Source organism: Euwallacea fornicatus, chromosome 11 (assembly GCF_040115645.1).
Source record: "Euwallacea fornicatus isolate EFF26 chromosome 11, ASM4011564v1, whole genome shotgun sequence".
Classification (NCBI taxonomy): domain Eukaryota; kingdom Metazoa; phylum Arthropoda; class Insecta; order Coleoptera; family Curculionidae; genus Euwallacea; species Euwallacea fornicatus.
In genome coordinates, this window is record NC_089551.1 from 3,823,146 (window position 1) to 3,845,619 (window position 22,474).

Genomic DNA, 22,474 nt, shown 5'->3' on the forward strand with positions numbered 1-22,474 from the left:
CATTATTTATCGGTAAACTCCGAATTTAAACATGTATGTGCCAGCAAGATGCTCAATGGTCTGATTAGCTAAAGCCCTCAATCATTCTGGGCAAGCGTTGGCCTAAATCGCTCTGGAGGTGCTAAGGTCAGGATTGTCAACACTTTCTACTTCAGCACCAATTCAATATAATATTCACATTTTTACTAGAATTCTAGTATACTTTCGGGGTGTTTGATGGTCTTCCTATTAGACCCTTTGGACAAGTGACAGATTTTTTTCACGATTTGAACCATCGCCAGAACCTGACTCAACAATCATAACCTACAAAAAACATCATCACCCCCAAAGCTTGCCCGAATTAATTTCACGTTCCACCTGGCCGAAAATCGAATCGTCGCCCTTTAGCGCACGAAAAATTCAATTTACGTTGATGGGACAACTTTTTGGGGCCCCGGCGGGAGAGAAATGTCTTGCCGTAGGTCGTTGCTGCAGTCGCGAAGTCGTCGAATTTATTCCTGCTGCGGTTTCGGCTACGTTGCCGTTTCATTTCAAGTGTTTCATGGTTATTTTCGATTGTCGGGATTTGATATAAATAAAATAACGCAGGGACAGTAATAAGTTTATCAGGTATATCGCAAAAGACACTCACCAGGGGCAGCCCAAGTGGGGTCCCGCCATACTCCGTCGTGATTGAGATGATTCAAAGCCAGGGATTTGCCGTCTTTCGTTTCCAGTCCCCACAGTTTCTTCGCTGATGGGGCAATCTAAAATATAAACATATGAATCAGTAGGAGTACCTGAGAAATTTTCTGTGCGTAATATTGTATTTGTACAGAAACCTAACCTAAAAGTCCCCGATTTTTAGAAATTTTTGAAGGAGGACGATTGCAATAATAGATAAAGGATGCGATTTTAAACATCTTGATCTTAGGCCTCTCCCTACCCGAAGAGTTCATAATGAACTAGTTGTAGATCATACAAATAAACACAACAAAATACCGCCAGGTTATTTTTGTTTCGCCTTCATTAATCGCATGCAAAAGTCCTTTAGCGTGTTTTGATGCCCCCATACAATAAGTTTCTGCACGTGATTTTCGAAGTTTGAACTCCACTTAAATAACTTTTCCCGCGTCTGGTTCGATTATTCAACCCGGAGTTTCCGAAAGTTTTCGCATTAAAATTTTCGAGCAAACTGAATGGCGACGAGCGAAAGTTCCAACTTTATTCACTCCCCAGTGCAAAACAAATTATGCATTTTATGCACGCAGCCAATACTAACCATCTCCGACATTGGGTTCTCAATAATCGCTTCATCTATTCCACTTAAAGAGAGACAAAATGGCCACCCGAGTTAATTACACATCCGGGGAAATGTATATACACAACTGCACAGTCTTAGTAGTATCTAATTCTATACAAACACAAAAACTATCTTTTTACACTATTTACAGAAACCAAAATAATGAAGTATCGGACACGCGACCGAAGAACACCGATAGATTGACTGAATAAGTGAATAAAATTATAAAGAAGACCGGTTTTTCCATGAGCCACCCGAAAGAAAACAAAAGTTCCAAGGGTTTCAGGTCTGTAAGGCCAGCTGGCTCACTGCAAGCCCGACGTTGCCGGCTTAAGTTCTACCGTAAAAACTATACTATTGGGTGTGCGCTTTTGGGAGTTTACGGTCCACCCGGCAACACCCCATCCCTGTCAAACCAAACAAAACAAATTTGAAAACAGTGAACAGGTATAAAATGTCTATCAGGACCGTATTAAGTGCGGAAGAGCTACACATTATTAAAATTCGTTAGGAGTAAGGCCTCGTTCCCATTTATTTCTCGGTGACGTATATTATCGGCTTTGAAGGCACGTTCAGATGTTAACCTTCGATCGTCGTTTCAGTCAGTTGTTCGGCTTCGCTCTTTGTCTGGACGTTGTGATTTAATTTGCAAAATTCCAGCACTGACGGCATTTCGAGAGTAGTAAACTTAGTTGCATCTAAGCGCTTTGGTTGCAGGGACTCCTTATTTATAGCTTTAATGGGTTAATAAAATTCTCGTTCTTCAAAGAAAAGCTCGAGAGGATAATTGTTTTAAAGAAAAGCTCGAAGGGATAATCGTTTCAAGGAATGGCTAGTAGATTGACCGGCAGAAAACTTCTGATTATTGACCATGAGTGACACCGACAACTTTAAGGTGTTCAGCGGTCGTAAGGGAATTTATTTTTGCTTATACATCCCCCTTGCATGTCGACCAATCGAGTAGGTGCATGAAAAAGTTTTACACCAGTGAATTTTCTGTAGACATTTTTCGATATTTCCTTCAAGATTTCTCAATGAGATCAGGTCACAGAGACCTTCATTTGAAAATCACCATTTCAAATGAGTCCGTGATGCGAATCTCTACCGACACGAGAATAATCGCCAAAACTGTCACATTTCTCTTGACCTACATAACCAGAAATCGGTTTTGATTATCCGTTAGCGACCTATTTAGGAGTAATGTCAGGACGATACGCCCACTTTCCCATTTAGACGCCGGACAATTGATACGACCTCGTCGCGTCGATGACAATTGAATTCGTAGTGCTCCCATGTTTTCGTGCTGTCCGACCTTCACCCAAGTGCGGTATTTTAGTCTGGCCATTTGACAGACCACATCTTTTAAAAGGAGGTATCGAAGCATTGGAGGTTAAACACCTCGCCGCGTGAGGGAAATCGATTTCAGAGGGTAAAGACGACGCCCTCCTGACAGCGCGCAGAGTCCCAAATTGACAAACTAATATGCACTCAAAGCAAAAAGTGGGCCGATAAAATGCGGTTCAGTGCACCCCTTCACTAAGCCTGGCCTTAAGCATTAATTCCTCACGAAACTCGCCATCCGTTCCCTAGGAAAAACAGCGGTAAATAAATGGCACAAACCCGGAAGTCGGTGAATGCACACCATGCATATGACTTTATCCTGGCGCACGTCCAAATATAGACAAAAACCGGCACTTTAACAAATAGTTGAGTAAATAAAAATAAAGACTCTTACCATGCTTGCCGCCTCATATGACCTGGGCACGGTATGACTAACCTGGAAAGAAGAAAATGCATTAATCCTTCGAAAACCAAAACAAACGGGTGTGGGTCGCACGGCAGAGAATTGGCAAAAACACTAGTGGTCAGGTATGGGCCGCGAACCGGCCAAGAGAAGAGGTCGGCCATGAGCCGGCCGCCGCTAGCGATGGCGCTGCTGGTTTAGTGAACCCGACGACGTCGACGGCTGGTTCAAGGTCCCCCAACTGCTGATGGGGAATATCAGACAAGGAGGGCTCCTGCAAATACTAATCCGCGGATTCGGTTTTGTTTAGAATGCTCTCTCTGTTTTGAGTTCCTTGACACTAACATGCAGGTCTTTAAATAAAGCAATGGAGACGATTTTATTCAATTTTTCATAATCTCGAATCTAAATTATATAGAATTTTTGTTTGCTCGATAGAGATCAAAAATTATATTTAGTTAAAAAGAGTGACCATAGTGGAGCCTAATTGTGTTAGACAGCATCAGAGCGAAAAATATCAACCAACCTTGCGTTGAACGTATTTTCAAAAAACATGGCATGTTTTTAATCAGAAGACAGATCCTTTGCAAATTCAATCACAGTATGAAATAAAGTAATATATGATATACGTCTATTAGGTGTTACATTACTCCTTGGCATTTTCCAGACTCGGCTCCTATTGCCATTTCGTGCGTAACAAATGTCATAGTGTAACAAGTCACCTACTTGACCTTTGCTGTCAATAATTATTACAGACTCTAGGACTGCTATCAACAAACTTAGCAGACAATGCATAAATCCTATTAATTATTCCATAACATTAAGAACAACGTGACTTTTGATCAATATGAACAACGGGGACGTTCCAGAACAAGTGATATAAAAAGCAATGAGAAGACAAACGGGCACAGCTTGGGCGACTCTATAAATTCTTTTTTGTATAAAAACTTGAAAAATAATGATTGAAAAAGCTTTTGTTTTCTTTAAACTTGTTTAATCGATTTTTATTAAATCAGAGATTGAGATGAAACACACATTTGTCACAATACGCTACATTCACCCGATAATTTACCATTCCGTATAACGCTCAGACCCATTCATCGTTCAATTTCCATAATTTACATCGAATTTATTTCAAAGTACTTGTGTCCATTCTGTTCTGTTTCTTTTTATTTTCTCTACCTGCCGAAAGCTCAAACTTTTAATTTTTGCAAGACCAACTTAATAACTGCTTGTCAAATCAAATTTATTACAAAGAGCAGTTGGTGACTTCAAGCTCCAAACGCTGCGATGCGGAAAGACTCCAAAATACCCCAATTCTGTCATTAAAAATCAACCATAAGGGGAAGTTTTGGAAGCTTATTACCGTAAAATTTCATGAAACGCAGTTTCCTTACATTTCTGTTTTTTCGTCAAATTCCTATCTTACGCATTTACTGAGCATCGACCCATTGCAAAGAACAATTAAGCAAAAAAAAATGAAAATCCACGCAAGGAACGTTATTTAATTTAAACGAAAAACCCCAATATTCAACAGAGCGTTCACTAACCAGAGCACATTACAATTTATTGGAAAAAAAATATCGCCTGACTGGTTTCGTGCTTTACGGATTATTCAAATTCCGTCATCTTCGGCCACATAAATTGAATGAAGCTTTTATGAAGGAACTCATCAAACCCTTTCGTTTTAAATTTGTTCGTTTGCATAGATTAATGAATTTTTATGAGCCTCTGGGTTTTCTCAGAAAACGAATGATTTATGCTTCTAATATAGTTTCGCAGAAAACGATAATGCCGGTCAACATTTGACTAGGACAAACACTAAGGAACGGTGGGACGAGCGAAGCTTAACAGTAACAAATTAATCTAAGAAGCTCGTCAATCAAGATAAAGAAGTGTTTTTCAAGACCGCAGATCCACAACAAACAAAACCACGCCCTCTAAATTAATTAATTATACCTTTACAATGTGCTTCATTCATGACGACATGATAATCTTACTTTTTGTCGCAAAATGGGAGATGTTGACGGATTATCCTTTTCACGGAGATTAGCCGTTTCCAAACTGCCGCAGTGTATACTGGTCTAAGACAATGTGGTTATGATATTTATAGTGGTGAAGCGGTGGAAGGGAGGGGGAAAGAAGAGATCGTGACATTGACAGCTGCACAATGGTGGCTTCAAGAACAAAGACGGTTTGACCCAAGCTGATATAAATAAACACACCAACTTGTCTTATCAAATTATGTGTTATCTTGAGGTTACAGACAAACAGATGTTTTCAATATAAACAATGTGCTTGGCCTGCCTCAACCTGGGAGGTGCCACTGGAACCCATATGAGACTTGCTACAATAAAGAGGTCCTTACATAGTCGTTGACCATATCGGGACCCATGTCGATCATACTTCGCTGTGAATATCCAATCAACTTCTAGAGTGAAGCCTCGCCCAAAAAACCATTGATGATAACACCATAAACCCGGTTCGTCCTCACACTCTGTAGGGTTTTAGTGCCTCACTTATTTTAAGTTTTATCATCGGGTTTGTTCAACGGAAAGTCACGCAAAACGCGATGTTCGAGCGCGGACTAAACGAAACGTGAACAGGGCTTAACGCGACAAAGAGGCGGAGACGATTGGTCGCGCGCAACGACACGGTTGCCAAATGCTTTTAAATATCCTTGACAAACCCAGCATATCCCTCACCATCTATACGACATGACAACTGCAATACGCAACATCATGACGCTAAGAAAGAATTAATTAGACATAGAAGTGACGATTAAACGCGCTGCTGACTTGTTTTGAGGTTGCACTTCTTAAGTGTAAACAAGAACGAATGGCAACGTTGCAGGCCCGCAACATTGGGCGACGTCCACACGACCGATAGACCGGTAAGCAGGGCCAGAGGTGAGGTGAGGGGGAGGACAATGCGGTGCGGGTGTCGCCCTCGGAATGGTAAAAAGCTGTGTTGCCAATATGGTGGGTTTTTCTTCGCATTGAAAACTCATAAGATTAATCAAAAACATATATGCAGAAATTAGACCTTTCCCGTTAGGCAATTTTAGCTAAAGGGAAATTTCTAGAAATTCTAAGTTAAGCTTCATAGATACAAAATAAAATCTATAATGTGAAAAACCTCTTTCCTCTTCTTCAAAACTCCTAATTTTTAATTATTGGCATGTCGGGTATATGCTGTTTCAATTTATTAAAATCTTAAGGTACCGTACAAATCAATTATTTGTTGCCCCGTGTAGATCACGGACATTAACAAGCTAATTTTGAAATCTCTACTAAAATTTCAGACTTGATATAATTCTAACCTTGTCCACGTGTAAAATTCGGCTACAGTTTCTGTTTAGTCCTTATGCAGGAGTTAATCCAATGGTTTCTAGGGCACCTCGGGACTTTTAATAAGTTGGAATTTCGAAACAAAATATAGATATTCGAAGCGGACATGGAAATTGTACATGCATCATATTGTATGCCAATCACTCACTTGATATGCCTGTCTGAAGACTATTAAAACTTTAAATGATAACACAAAATTATCCACTAACATCCGCAGAAACTTTCTGAGGAACACCCTTCATTCAATCTTGCATGTAGAATTTAAACAGGTGTTTTGAAATCATTTTCAATCGATCTCATCCTTACCTTAAAATTGAGCTTAATATTTGATCATTTGTTTGCATAATTTACAACATGTGAACTAGGTTAATAACATACGACCCTTCTTTCTCAACTAAAAAAAACTGTCGTTGTGACTTTTAACCTTTCCAAAGAGTTTTCCATACACTTACTTAAGCCTTATCTCCTCAAAAAAAATCAACTTTTATTTACTTCCATTATTTGTCTGCATGCAGATCACATCGTTTTAAAAGTAAATATGAATGCATATGCAAATCGTGATTAGGTTAAAAATCAATAGGTCAACATATAGACTCTCTGCTTAAACACAGAACTATGATCAATTAGTTAAAAAATACACAACTCACCTGCTGCTGTTGTTGTTGCTGCTGCTGCTGTTGCACTTGTCTTAATGTCTGTTGCTGAGCTGCTTGCAGAGCCAAAGTTTGTTGTTGCACATAGTGGTGGTGCAATGAAAGACTGCCAGGACCCAACTGGGGGCTTCCCGGCATGTATATTAGCTGCTCTGGGGCCAATTGTGGCATATGAGGTTTGTTATGTCCTCCTAAGTCGTATAAAGATGAAGGTAAAGCTGCTCCGTAAGGTGTCGCGCCAGTGGGAATGCCTGATACAGGGGGCGTGGGAACTTTAGGCATCTGAATTGAGGGTGAGGCCGATGCTCCATGATTGGCCGAGGGATATTTCCATTTGTCTTGATTCTATTTATAATATTTTAATCATTCATGTACATGATGGAGGGATGAATTTACCTCAATTATAGTGTCATCGCCCTGAGCCCAGCGAAGCTGTTTCGGCCCAAAGGGGGGAAATTCTGGATCAGCCGGTCTTTGAAATACATAGCCCACAGCCGCATCGTCTTGGGTGCGTTGAGGACCGACCATGGCATTGCTGACAACATTGTCCATATTTGATTTCATAATGCCATCTCCTTCTGGCATTCCTCCGTTGTTTTCAAGCCACTTCATTGAAGTCCCTACATAAAAAATAGACATATACTAAGTAGGATAAGAAGCAGTTATGTTATATGATAATGATGGCGAAATTATTATATAGTCCATTTCCTTAAATTTTCAAAATAATACACACACACATATATATATATATATAGGCATGAATTTGAGAATGTTTTCATGAAAAGACTCTTGAAGGTTGCATCTGAGAAATAGATGATTGATGGATTTTTAATCCCTCAAAATGCATAAAAATACCTTAAACATGTATGCCAAAATGCCACCAGTGATTTTCTACTCCTATAATATGGTAATAATACATAATATGTAATCTTTTTAAACTGTCAATATTTTTGTACCAAAGAAGTAGCAATCTAAAGGAAGAACTTTCTTTTATGAATATTGTCCAAAGATTACAAGCATTTTAAAGCTGATGGAAAAAGATAAACAATATGCTAACCCAGGAACCAAACCCCAAAAATAAAAAACATTCAAATAGAACTCAGGTATCCAAGACAACCTTATTCACCTATCAGATATAAAACTGTATGCTTGCTTACAGTGATTATCCTCCAAATAACCTGTCACTATATGACCAGTCAACATGATATTACCATCAGAGAATACAACTACAGTCACTGTGGTTAAATTGAAATAACTCTTTGTCCTCAGCATTATTAATGTGGATGTAGATTTGTTCTTGGTATTACCAACATTAGAAATTAGCTATTAGGTGTGTGTCCTCTACCCACTGTTTTATTCAAAATCACTTTTTAACATTTAAAATTTAATTTTAAGGCTAAAGACAATATCCTCAAGAGTTCTACATTACTACAAAATGATTTAGCTAAATTGGTTAAATCTCAAGTTAGATGACATCTTTGCAATTACAACGGTTAGTCAATATTTGATATATTTATCATTTTTGAGTTTTTAATGGACATTCAAACACATGTCCAACATTTGCTTAGTATTTGACACTTTTGATGGCGCCTGTACAGTACAGTTGTACAGCCATTAACATCTCAAGCCCGACATAAGGTCCAAATTAATGCTGTGCTATTACATCCAGAATTTTCATAGAAAAAAATCCACAACTGAAAAAAAAGTTTATTGAAGCAAATTTATATGTAATATCAGCCATTTGTTATGAATTTGTATGATACCCATAAAAATATCATTTTTTTTAATATAGAAAAATGAGGAGGAAATGAATCTTTTGCCTATTTAGAAAAAATACTAATTAACATATTTATTAAATTTTATGTTTTTGTAAATAGTTGCTTTCCTTTTGTAGGGGGTAGTTTCTGTTAAAAACTTAAAAGGTAATTATTAATAAAAACACACAAGTATTAGTTAAAATATCAGAGATGCATCTTGGATAGGTTCATCTGTGTTCCAGTTATATGCCTAGTGATTTTTTTTTTATTTTAGCAAGTAAATACAATTATCATTAACAATACAATAATTGGGCCCTTAATAATGAATAGAGATTTGAAATTAATACATTCAAAAATATGGTTGCTTAACAAAGATAAGTATTTACATAAGTATAAAAGCTCCTTAAATAAAAAACCAAATGAAGATAAATGTTATTTTTTTATCTATGGTTTTATTATTTAGTATTTTTAAAAACAGTTAACATTTTCTTAAAATACTTTTAGCCTCTTCAATAAAATAATGTTAGACATAAATTCATTATTAATTTCCATGTTAACTTAATTTTTTAAAAGCCATCAACTGCTAGAAACTTATAATACCTGGATATGCTTTTTTTTTGTTTTTGAGTAGGCACTGATGTTGAATGTGTAGACAGTGCTTAACTTTGACAACGGAAGAGTGCTGTGTCAGAGGTCAAAATTTAGGAAGGTCGGGTTTAGGTGAACTAACCCTAAGCCATGACTGAGCTGGCCGCCTTGCTTTAAACTTGAGCCCTAGACAAAGACCTGTCAAACTTGACAGACGTCCATTTTCGTTTTCCTACTATGGAAATTTTGTTGCTGATTTTTTTAAATTAAAACGTTTTTATTAACAGCTGAAAACACATGTTATCGTTCACTCCCAGCCCTTTGATAATACTGGGTTTGTTAATAAAGTGATTATTAACCCGTTGTTTACGTGATGACCTTTCAGATTCCCGGTTAGAAACAATTAATGGCGAATGACAATCGATGATTTTAACACAAAGAAACGTCCCGAATATTAGCTTTTCACGGCTAAACGACTAATTAATATAGAAATACAGTATACCTGTCGCAATTTCGATCAAATATCAGGCATCAACGAGGCGTATTATTCGCAAAAATCGACGTCATGCGTCTCGGCGTCGGCTTCGTAAGAGGTTTTCCCACTGTACACAAACACAATGATCGATCACAATTTTTTACACTATGGTGGGCGTCACAATAGAAAATATTATCACTAACTGTACAAGAAACTATATACAATTTACACAAGACGTAGTAATCGCGGTTTACGCCATTTATGCCAGGGATTTATCGAGGATTCTAAAAATGACACAAAACCTCTGATAATTCGATCTCCATTTTATAAACTTGCGCAGAACACCTTGCACACACTACCACGCGCAAGCCGCAAACTCACGGCCCAATGTTGACACTACATACAGAAGCTTTACGAACAATTTCATTTTGAATACAATCGAACTACTTTATGTCCTTCACAATATATTTCTCAATTAGTTAACGTACTATTCACGATCAGATGCCGTTAAATTTCTTCTTTCTCAATGTCATTAAGTAGTTCACTTAAACAGCAACTAAAAACTGAAAACTGAATTAACATGCTACCGGTAACTGGCAACGTCGCCCTCGCTGTCCGCAGGATTTTTCTGAATATGCCCATAGACAACACGCGTTACAACCACACGTTCAATGGGCTGCCTAACATTAAAGTCGCGTAATAAACTATTTGGTCAAACGTTGGAAAAAAATCAAATCTGTAACTGAAAAGAAACTAAATTGCCATATAAATGCTTCAAATGAAAAATTATATATTTAGTTTAGTGGTCAATAAATGTTGATTTTATGAGGAGGCAAAAATGCAATACTGTCAGTTCGGCCTCGTCACAAAGAGATCCATGGTAATTAGGTGTGAATCGTACCAAAAAATTATAGGTTTGCGACATGGTATTGTAGCAAGTTTTTAATAGTTATTAATTAGGATATAAATATATCAATATTCAGTTTATTTAATTATATTCAAAAAGAGCTGGTTTATTAAAATTTCCTTGACATAAAAGTGGTCAGCTATTATCAAAATGCGTTATAGATTTATAGCCATATTAACACCCATGTATGAGCGTACTTATTGATGCAACTTTTAATGTATTATATAATTATTTTTTCTATGCACAATATAATTATTAGAAGCGAATGGAAGCGCCCGTTATATGTTGAATTCTCCAAAAAAGCTAAAGGAAGTATCACATTCTACTTTTAAGATGTACTTGTCCAAAGAATTGCGACGCGGATATGAGTTTCTTGCAGCGGTGCCAATTTCAAAGATCTCATCAGTTTGTTTCAACATTAATCCTTGGTTTATTATAAAGTACCTACATTTAGCACTGGTTTAATTGCAAGTGGAAAAGATGTCTTTGACATGAATACCTATAACACGGCAGCTTATGCAATGTAATAAGCGTTTCCATTTCATATGCCCCCTTTGCAATTAACTAGACGAACAAAAACAGCTATAGCAGGATTAAATCACTTATCGCCTCATTTAATCTTCTATTATGCTTTGATAAAAACTAAGGCGAAGAATACTTAACATGGTTATTTAGAATTCTTCAAGCGTTTGAACTGCTTCCGATGACGCTCGATGCTCCTGTTAGTTACTAATGAAATTATAATTTTAAAAATTTCCATCTTTCAAGAAAATAACGGTGCGAACTGATAAAGCACCTATTTCCAGTCTCGCTCGTCGCCTCCTTTAATTAAGAGTTAAATAAGACTCAACGAGTTGCAGACTGAACTCCAAAAGAAATATCCAATCGCTTCTGATGAGTTCATCTTCAAGAAGAAGCAACTTAAAAAATAAACCTGATATGTTTACGAAAATCTCGTGAGAAACTTCGAACGCCTATTGTAATCGTTTGGTACCACGGACGCACCTCTTCTTCTTTTCTTAATTGCCCACCAATTAAGACGTCAAATTATACCTTCAGGTACCATTGTTTCGTCCGTCCCCCAAACCTCCGAGCACCAGTGCTGGCTCTGTACAGTGCAAGCTCAGAGTCCGCGCTATGCGTACGCGGAACCTGGTACTCTTTTTGACCGGCACGGTACCTTATTGGTTCCTATCGCGGGTGGTTTTTTGCTATGACGAGGCCCCATGGCAACCAATCCAATACGATTATTACCACATCGATTTGGGCGAATTGGCCGGCAATCAGGACCAGGGGTTTGCCAGTCGCTCCAGCAAACTTCCTACACCTAGTGATGCCATAGTGGATGTAATTAACAATTTGGGGATTAAGTTGTTGGCCGTAAGTGGTTTTTTCTCAACAGGAGAAATTAATTATAAAAAAAAATGGCGCGGAAACGGGTTGCAGATGATTATGAATCGACTCTTATAAAAAAAAAAAAAACATATTGGGTACCTAGTCGATTCGATAATTCAATAGAAATGGGGTGGAGGATCAACTCAAGGTTCACTTTAATTAAACTTCGCTTAATATTTCGCACGGCCATCCGCAAATGCAGATCATATCCGATGATTATCAACCTACATAACGATCGAGTATTATGAAATTGGCATTAGATTCAGTCACTAAAACTAGAAAATTCAAAAACGAGCACGAATAATCCACTTCCGGCTGTATATGCACAAAACGGAATTAGCTATTTTAGGACTGGGACCAAAAGTAGACTATAACGAATTTTTGATGCAACTGATTTAGTTACAGTTCCATCGATAATTTTAAGTTAATTAGGGGATTTTAATCAAGTATCCACATATCGCTCATCCAAATTAAAGTGGACGATTTTGCTCCAACAAGATTCCATTTACGACCTCGTTGCTCATATTTAGGGACTTTACCAAAAAAAGAAAAAAGATCGCGCCAAATGAGAGGGCAGGACCCGCAACAGAAACAAAACGAAATAAATTACATGAATTTACAACCGACCTCACTTCTAAACCGCTTTACAAAATTTATCATCATTATGTTGTTAGTTAAGAATTAAATGACTTAACTTTAAGAGTGTTCAAACAAAGAAACCGCATCTATCTTGGCCACGTAAATAAACTCAGATTTTTGCAAAAGCACCCATCATGTTCGATGTTTCATATCATACAGGGTGATTCTCACAGAACAGGTGCGTGTAAAAGACCTCAAAACATGTCGATTTTTTATGTGAAGTTTTTTCTGAGACTTGCGGTTGCTGAGATGTCGACTTCAGAAGATGAATAAAACAATTTGGAAAAATTCTGTATTTCAGGAAAACCTTAACCTAGAATACCAAAATTTGAGAAACGTTTTTCTTCTATTGACGTTTTTATTTGTGAAAAATTTGAAGAGACTAAAAGCTCGATAAAAGATAGTTTAAGGGTAAGTTTCTTTAAAAATTATGTGAATTTCTTTAACCCTAATCTATTTAACAACTAAAGTTTAATAATATAATAGCAAATTTAATTTTATGCCTTTTTGGACTCTTGTATATTTATTGCGAAATCGTTCGTTATTGAGTAAAAAAATGTTTCTTACATTGGTCTCAAAACGAATTAATTCAGGCAAAAAGAAATTATGTGCCTTAAAGATTAAATGGACATGCGCCAACTGGTCTTCAATTGTTCTATTGCTAGGATACGATGTTACAAAATTACACACACAGTTTACAAATTTTTCGTTCATTTTAATTTTGTTTTTAGTAATTTTGTAGTCTAAATGAATAGAAAATTGACATTTCATGAACAAATTGATATACTATTAGTATTCGTGTTCTACTGGGGTAATAGCCGAAGAAGTGTAGAGAAATACAGAACAGGATTTCCTACTCATATTTTCCCGTATAATAAAACATTTGTTAATGTTGAAGAGAGAACTCTCCAAACGTCAAACCATCACCGGACGAATAAAAATAAGTAAATAATAAATAAAACAAATAATGATAAAATTTTACTGTAAAATTACTATAAACAAAATAAATTGGTAAACTTAAATAACGTTAAATTTGATAACAATCCTATTCTAGCAACAGAACAATTGAAGAACAGTTGGAGCATGCCCATTTAGTCTTTAAGACACATAATTTCTTTTTGCTCGAATTGATTGGTACTGATACTAAATTACAAATTATTTTTTTCTCGTTAACAAGCGATTTTTCAAAAAATGTGCAAAATTATAAAAAAAAATAAAAATAAATTTACGATCGTACTATAAAACCTTAGTTGTTAATTGGATTAGAGTTTTAAAAAATCATATAATTTCAAGGATGATGCACCCCTAAATTACCCTTTGTTGAATTTTCAGCCACTTAAAATTTTTAGCAATTAAAGACGTCAATAAAACAAAAACATTTTGCAAATTTTTTTATTTGTCTTGTAAAGTTGATATCTCAATAACCGTAGGTATCACAAAGAAACTTCGCTTAAAAAACCGATATGTGTTAATGTCCCCTAAACGCACCTGTTCTGGGTCTGTTGCGTTATGAATCACCCAGTGCAGGGTCTTATCATGGAAATATTCTAGAGAGTGATGATACTCTGTAAAATAATTTTAAAAAATGCTAATAGACCCATGGTGAGAAACGCACCATTTTCGTTTACAGGGTGGCACTTTTTCAACAGTTTTATATTTTTGCCTTCGCTTCGACTTGACAAGAAAAGAGGCAGCATTATTAAGAAGTTCTCAAAATAGTGTCTTGATAATGAAAAATGTTAATTTCTCTAACGGTAATCGTGTAAGTGTTACTTGTAAAATAACAAAAAAACACCAAATTCGTTTTTTTTTCGGATATCTACGTAATCATTGGAAATTTACACGGTATAAAAACAATTTACTAATTCGTTATAAACTGCGCAACTTTCTCCTAACTTATGCGATTTTGTATCTATTATTCATTCAATATTGTTCATCCTTATCTGGAACCGACTGTATACACAACATAAAATAGTACATGTCCCCAAAAATAACACCCTGTATATGGCTACCAATAATCATAACATTTTATAATAGAGAGTCTCAAACAAATTAGATATCGGAAATTTAAAAAATTTAACTTAACGAGCACATAAGAAAAACGCAAAATATCAGGAAAATATGAAACTTAGCAGCGCTGTAAATCGAAAATGGTGCGTTTTTGACCATGGATCTGTTAGCGCTTTTCATCATTTTGCAGAATATTATTGACCCCTGAAATATTCCCATGATAATGTTACACCCTGTATACAATAGTCAGTCAGGCACCGACATACCTACCGATCAGATAATACTTAGATCACTAAACTATTACTGTCTAACGATCACAATCAAGCAAAAAACACCAATTAAAACAAGATTACTATCTTGTTATTTCAACACGCAATTCTTCAGATTCACAACGAGCGAAATGAAAACAACATTGCCATCTCCCCTTACGGAGCATTCAGTGTCTTAGCAGCCCTAAGCGAAGGGCTACAAGGGGAGTCTGTCCACGAAATATTGCATGCTGCACATGTGCCTTATGACCAGCAAACTGTGCGAGTAGGCCTAAGAGATATCCATAGGCACTTAAAGGTAGATAAAATTTTCCTTATTACATTGCGATTGTGTAATGACTGCTCTCTTATAACAGAGCTACTTTATTCCTGACGAGGGCTTCCTCGCAGGGCTGACCTTAAACCTAAATAACATCACCCTAAAAAGTGACTATCAGGACGTGCTTAAGTTTTATGGATTTGATTACGGATCGTTCAACAACGCACTATACCCAGATCCTCCCACCACTAAGAAAAGCACTGAGGGTACCACACTGGAGACAGGTCTAGGTGTCTTGGAGGACGACTCCAGTAGTGCCGCTACCACCACTGAACCACCTCAGAATACCATAGTTGAAGTAGTGAATCGGGCTAGTGATGATATTCCAATGACTACTGAGATTGCTACGACCAACACACCAACTATTACCGTGGCAAGTGTAGAAATTACTACTTCTGCGCCTGAAGGTATGTATCTAATAGCATAAATTAATTGACATACTTTAAGAACACACGCTCAGTAATTGCAGAGACAACTACGGAGGCTGCAAAAAGTACCGAAGCTGTAGCAATAAGCCCGGAAGGTACCTCAACTCTTCCTTCTGTGGAGACTGCGCCCCCGACAGAGCCTCCTGAAGACACCACCACCGCTACGGCGGTTATAGAAACACTAGAACTGAATGCTGCGAAACAAACCCCATTAGGCACAAGCAAAGACACTACTTTGGCAAGGGTAACTTCAGTGACCTCCTCCAATGCGGCAAAAATTCCTGGAGGTTACACTTCGACGAAGCAGTTTGAAACTACTGCTGAATACCATCATACCACCTCTAGTGATAGTGAAACCGCGTCCAGTAATAGTGGCACTTCTTCTGTTACCAGTAGTGTGGGATCGACTGGGAATACTGTGAGGACAACCAGGGAAGTGACCGAGTCCATTCAAAGCTCCATTGGTCAAACCACTATGATTCTGACGAGCTCCATGGCTCCTACTACAAACAGTTATTCTACAGAATCAACTGAACTACAGCAGACTACTACTGAAACACCTAAATCGACTAGTGTTCAAACTGTAGAGGCTGAAGCTACTGCAAAGCCACAATTTACTAAACAAGTCGTAACAACTGAAACAACTTTAATGCCGGATACGACTACCCAATTGTCCCCTACTTCTGAAACAGTTTCAAGTGCAGAAACTATCGAATCAACTTCCGAACTAACATCTCTTAGGAGCACTCAGACAGTCTTAAGCCCTGGAACTACAGCTGAAACAACTTTTACATCGAACACACCTATGAATACTCAACCAGGTATTACAGGAACTGAAACTACATCTGAACCAACTAGTTCATCCTTGACCACTCTGACGACTATTGGTCAATCAGAAAACTCTGTCTCTACTCAAGAGGATAATTTAGAAACCACGACTCCTTTGTTCTTTGGAACAACGCCTAATTTCCAGGTTGGACAAATTGTTGTCTGTATAGAGGGATTCAGAACTATGGTATCAAACTTCTAAGGATTATTTGTTGTAACAATAGAAGACATTTGAGTGTAAGAATATCTATCCCATATCTGGAAATGTCTCCCTATGGTGCTATGGCCTCATGATGCGTTAAGAGAGTTATGGGCAAAAATGTGTTTTATCAAATTATTCTATTTTATTTATTTTCAAACCGGAAATTATTGAAAACATCCCATTAAGCGATCGACTTTTTAAACAATCGATATTCTAATAGGTGGATAAGTCACAATGGACCAATAAGTTGGTGCACGAGATCACCAGACCTAAATCCATGTGATTTTCATTTGCCACGTTATATGAAAAGTTTCGCGTTTACAACTGAAATTAACACAGTGGGGGAGTTGCGTGAATAAATAGAAAACGCTGCAGAAATAATTCCAAGAAAAAGATCACTTTTAACAACACGCGTAAGTACATAGTCAGAGATGAGGCGAGCGAAAATTTGTGTAAATGAAAACAGTGGCGACAATGTTACGCACCTTTTGCCAGTGCTCCTGCACAATTATTTGCTTAAATCCGTTAGTGTTTGGATCGTCAGTTCAGACAACATTGAATCAGCAGAGATGCACCAGCTCCGTGCCTCCTAGCTCACCCGATCTAACACCTTTAGATTTCTTTTTGTGGAGACATGCAAAGTCTCTGGGTTGTGAAACGCCAGTAAAAATAAAGCACGACATGATTGTACGAATTACTGCGGCGTTTGAAATGGTTCAAAACGATTACAAAATTTTTAGCCAAGTCAGCAGAAACCCTATACATCGTTTAAACCGGCGCACTCAAGTCTAAGAATGACGTTTTGAACAATTACTGCAGAGTTAAAAACTCGAGGAGATGCATTTTTGCACATAATTGTCTTAAAACATCATAAGGCCGTAGCACTTTATTGAGACATTTCCGGACACAGGTTCTTATGTCTTCTGTTGTAGCACTTAATAATCCCTAGAAATTTGATCTCATAGTTCTAAATCGCCCTGTATAAACCTTTTAACATTGCTCTCTTTCAGGGTACACCCGCAAACCAAGGAAATTTCGACTTCAATAATTATAACTATAATGAAAACACTCCAGTATATGACGATGAAGAAGTGGTGGAAAACGCCGACAATAACAACTTCAAACGAAGCGTTCGCTCTGTTGCTGATTATATCATATCTAGGTATCTATGCAGGTAAAGCATACATATTTTTAATTTATACTCCAAGTAATGATATCACAGAATTTGCAATGACGGTTCGCAATTCGTGCCCCTGACACAGCGGACCCAGTACGTGCCCGAAGATTCCATGACGTTTGCAGTGTATGGGAAGTACCGCGAACCTGTTGCTTTTATGAAGTACGACACTGTATTGCCGTACTTTTTCGCACCGAATCTCAATGCTGTTGCTCTGAGTTTTCCTTTGGATAGCTCAAAGTACTATTTACTGTTATTGCTGCCTTTGAGAGATGATGGTGTTGATCAATTAATCTATGACCTAAGGCAAGGTTTACTCTCACTCCTATGATTTGAAGGGAAGTTTTTAAATTAAATATTTCAGGATTTCGGGCAGTTTGAAGTACGTTATCGAGAATCTACGATTGGCGCATGTACAGGCCACGATCCCCAGCTTTACTCTTAAAGGATATGTAACGTTGACCCCAACATTACAGAAAGTAAAAAATAGCTTTGGTGAGGGTTTATTTGTTCATTAAATAATTCTCTTTAGCTGGGAATCCGTCAAATCTTCGAGCCTCGTCAAGCAGATTTCAGCCCTATGACCAATTCCACTGATATTTTTGTTACCAACATTGAACAGGCCGTTACAGTCACCATTAGGAACTATTTAGATCCTTCGGCGCAGCGTTACAGTAAGTGTTATTAAACACATAAGTAGTATCAGCGTTAAGAGAGGGGGAGGTATAACTTTGTTGGTAGACTTTCGTGGCAGGAGGTTTTTGTTGGAATTAGGGGGGCGGTGACTAAAAATTTTGTCTATGGCGCTAGACTTGCTAAGGACGACCATGCTCATACGTTTAATAATACGCATTCTGATATCTTTATTGATTCTATTTTCAGAGAACTACCAGCAGTATCCACCCATTACCTTTAAGGCAGATCACCCCTTCCTTTATTTCGTAGTGGATTCGCAACTTCACGTTGCGCTGATGGTTGGAAAAGTGATTAATCCACTAAATTCTAGAATTAGTTAATTGTTAAACTCATATATCTTTGTATATAACCCTCTTGTAATACAAGTATTTTTCTAGAAAAAATCTTCTTTCCTTCTCCTCAAATTACCTCGTTTATTGTTACCTGCATTTATAATGACAACTGGGGGCATAACCCCTTAAAGGGCCTTTCAAAATTATCCAAATATACTGAAATTGGTGAAGAAATGTATTCCAGGGTTTTTAATGTTATTGGACGATGGTTCGGACAAGAAAATCCGCCAGCCAAACACGCAGATTCTCTTAAATTCGAATCAGGTCCTGTTTTAGACTGTGCAATATTATGGGTATATGTAAGTAAATAAAACCTATTTTAATTCTGTACAGGGTGGATCTTAAGTAGAGGGTTTTCTTTTAATACAACCTAGACTCTAAAAAACTAAGCAAAATCTTTGTGACAATTTTTTTCGAATTTTCAAAAACAACTAAAATATGCGCGAATGCAAGTTTTAATAAAAATGTAAAACCTTTAATTATTATTCGCTCCATGATTGCCTGGCCCCTATCACTGTTGATTTCAGTCGTAAACACCAAACTTTTTATGTAATCCGACAGATAAATATCACATGGACTTAGACCTGGTGATCTCGCTCGCCAATTTATTATTGCCACTTATCCACCTATTAGAAAATTGGTTATTTGGAAAGCGCCGTACTTTTTTTACTCTTTTCCATACACGCTTATTTCGGTTGTTTTTGATATTTCAAAAAATGTTACACATTTTTTGCTTCGTTTTTGGAAGTCAAAGTCGTATTAAAAGAAAACCTTCTTCTTAAGATTCACCATATATACAAAAGCTGCAAGATATAAATAAATTTGGAGTAATTAATTGGTATTTAAGAACTTTTATTTCAGCTATTCAAGAAACTCTTAATACCCAGCGACTACAGAAATAAAGTCGGAAATGTTCGATGCACGGCTATATGTGAAAATAAGAAGAGAAAGCATTGCAAAACCTAAATAAAGTTTATAACCAAATCCTATTTCATGTGGTTAAATAAAACAAATTATTTAACTGGTCAATTTGATCATGCTTTAATTGGCCTCTAAAAAGTCATTTCTACATTCTTAACAACATTTGTATAGTCTACTTTGGAAGGTACTAAATAAAATGCTGGGGCTACTTTAGTGCCACATGGACACTGGCACCCCATCACCCAACTAAAAGAGCCCACTTTATTTTCACATTTCGGGCAGTGCAATTTACCTTCAGTATTCTAAAATATAATTGTTTACCTGTTTATCTATACCCAGATTTAAATCAACTAACCTGTGCTACGTTCATCCATACAATTGGCTCTAGGAAGAACGTCTTTGTGCATTTGGAGCCTTTGTCTTGATGAACAATCAAATTACATTCAGATGCTAAAATTCGGCGACACTTCCTACATCTGAGAAACACGCAGAAATAAAATAGAAGATTGTTTGTATTCTAACTGAATAAGTCACCTATAAACATTGGGATGGGGTTGTGTTTGAGGAAGACCAGGATCAGGTTGTATTAAATCTATAAAGTTATGTGGCAAAATTTTCACTTTTCTAACTCTATCGGAAGCTAAATTCAACCGGAACAGCTTATATTTCATATTAGAAGCATCTATAGTATGGTTCATATCCTTATATAGTTTCAGTTGTGTGACAAACCCTTGAATCATAATAATAACAGTTATTATGTTAGTAATTAATAAATTCATAACACTTACCTTGATTTGGAAAAACAATGTGTCTTTTGGCTTTAACTCTCTCAAATGCCTCAGAATAACTCAACTGATATTTTTTCATAATGTATGCTATAACTACAGTAGAACTGCGCGACACACCAAAATAACAGTGAACTAAAATGCAACCGCCTTTTAAAGCTGAAAATAATTAAAGTTATGATTATATTGCCAGTTGTAAAATGTATCAATACCATTTTCAATGAATTCATTAGTGTCATTGAAGTGGCTCAAAAGGTCTTCTTTGGGTAAATCAGACAATTGAATAAATTTAGTTTTGAGATGGCTCAAGTCCAAAATAGTCCTGGGCAGAGGGCATGTGTCTATAGTAAGAATGTGACTTATTTTCAATTTGTGTAAAGTGTCAATATCTTTGGCTGCCGCAAGGCTTCCGAGAAAGAGCCCAGGTTCAATTTCATCAACACTGATGGGACACAAACCAAAATCGTCTCTGTGTAAGTAGGACGACATGTTCTTTTAAGATACAAAACGAAAATGGACCCGAAGTGCACTGTTTAAGTCAAGAGTTGAGGGTCAGATTGAATGATTAGTTAAACCTTTTCAGAAGTTTTAATACTTGAACGTTTTCATTGATATTGTCAGACAATGCTTTATAACAGTTTTAGCGATAAATCCAAATCTATTTTCTGCGAAACTTGATCTTTAAATTTTTTAAAACCTTAAGGAATTGTTTAAAATAAAATGTATGACGTATTGGCACATAGAATATTAAACAACAAACATAACCTCAAATATTGATTCCATGAAGTATTTTGGGTTGCCGAAAATTAGTAAAAAAAATGGGAATAATTACTTTTCTCTCTTTTTTTGCTTAATTTTGGAAAATTTTCAATTTATTTTGAAATTTGAACCATGAACATAAAATTGTAGGTTCGACATAAAGTTAAGCTTTGAATGAATTTATTAAAATCAGGTTCAATCTACATTTATGTGTTTCCTTTATTTTAATTGAGAATAACGCCATCGCTAATTAACCACAAGTGATGGCTGTTGGAGTTGTGAAACAATATACTATTCACAGTTAAAATTAATTGAGAATAACATTCACTTTTTAGTAGAAGAATTAAAATAGTAAGAGTCGTGACGAACTCCTTTCTTGATGTTTTGGTGATCAAAAAGTAACTGCTTTTTGTTTTCCTAAGGAGAACCTAGGGAAAAATTATTTTAAAAACGAAAAATCACATACCAGGTATACTGGTATGAAGTGAGCGTCAGGATATAAATGTCTCGATATAGGGCATTTGTGGTAAACAAACCTTTTTTTTGTTTTCTTGGTTGGTATGCAAACTGACAAACATATTTGGTACAAATCAAGTCCTTGAACAAATAACAATATATTATTTCATTGTGCCAAAAATGTCGAATTTTATACCACAAAATGATGATTTGCGGAAAGCATTAATTTTTTGCTTTCATTTGAAGAAAAGTGCTGCAAAGTCGCATGGAATGCTTGTCTAGGTATATGGTAATTATGCTTTATCAGAAACAATATGCAAAAGATGGTTTCAACGATCCAGAAATAAAAATTTTTATGTGTAAAATGAAGAACGTGGCAGACCACCAAAAAAGTTCGAAGACGCCGAATTGCAATCAATATTGGATGAAGATGACACTTTAAGTCAAAAGCAAATGGTAGAAATGTTAAATGTTGCACAACAAACAATTTCTGATCATTTAA

At 36.6% G+C, this 22,474-nt stretch overlaps 3 protein-coding genes across 12 annotated transcripts in view; 1 reads left to right on the forward strand and 2 right to left on the reverse strand.

Annotated features, from left to right (window-relative positions):
- Positions 1-10,198, reverse strand: part of LOC136342209 (maternal protein pumilio-like) — an 86,182-nt gene extending 75,984 nt beyond the window's left edge. For 2 of the 7 annotated variants that reach the window (XM_066287777.1, XM_066287778.1), the window contains exons 1-5: positions 9,877-10,197; positions 7,426-7,649; positions 7,024-7,374; positions 3,018-3,059; positions 632-746 (exon numbers count right to left, since the gene is read on the reverse strand). In XM_066287777.1, the coding sequence (XP_066143874.1) occupies positions 632-746; positions 3,018-3,059; positions 7,024-7,374; positions 7,426-7,641 (724 nt within the window). In that variant the 5' untranslated portion in view covers positions 7,642-7,649; positions 9,877-10,197. Of the gene's footprint in view, positions 1-631; positions 747-1,261; positions 1,508-3,017; positions 3,060-4,985; positions 5,019-5,394; positions 5,625-7,023; positions 7,375-7,425; positions 7,650-9,876 lie in introns of those variants that run through there. The other 5 variants (XM_066287776.1, XM_066287782.1, XM_066287779.1 and 2 more) reach the window with 5 other exon arrangements.
- A 1,685-nt stretch (positions 10,199-11,883) lies between these two features.
- On the forward strand, positions 11,884-20,060 carry LOC136342108 (uncharacterized). Of its 4 annotated transcripts, none has more exons than XM_066287603.1 (10): positions 11,884-12,136; positions 15,185-15,367; positions 15,426-15,795; positions 15,858-16,789; positions 17,857-18,020; positions 18,069-18,329; positions 18,388-18,502; positions 18,556-18,697; positions 18,906-19,350; positions 19,913-20,060. In XM_066287603.1, the coding sequence occupies exons 1-9, from the start codon at positions 11,894-11,896 to the stop codon at positions 19,037-19,039; spliced, it is 2,544 nt and encodes an 847-aa protein (XP_066143700.1). In that variant the 5' UTR covers positions 11,884-11,893; the 3' UTR covers positions 19,040-19,350; positions 19,913-20,060. The 4 variants fall into 4 exon arrangements, with proteins under 4 accessions (XP_066143700.1, XP_066143698.1, XP_066143701.1 ...); XM_066287601.1 differs by having other exon boundaries at positions 15,849-16,789; positions 19,913-20,059; XM_066287604.1 differs by having other exon boundaries at positions 15,849-16,789; positions 17,857-18,008; positions 19,913-20,058.
- Positions 20,061-20,064: 4 nt separating this feature from the next.
- On the reverse strand, positions 20,065-21,516 carry LOC136342116 (dual specificity protein phosphatase MPK-4-like). The gene is made up of 5 exons (XM_066287616.1): positions 20,970-21,516; positions 20,761-20,916; positions 20,507-20,702; positions 20,328-20,448; positions 20,065-20,274 (listed from the first exon to the last, which is right to left on the reverse strand). Exons 1-5 carry the CDS (start codon positions 21,244-21,246, stop codon positions 20,104-20,106), a joined length of 921 nt encoding a protein of 306 aa, XP_066143713.1. The 5' UTR covers positions 21,247-21,516; the 3' UTR covers positions 20,065-20,103.
- Positions 21,517-22,474: the final 958 nt, after the last annotated feature.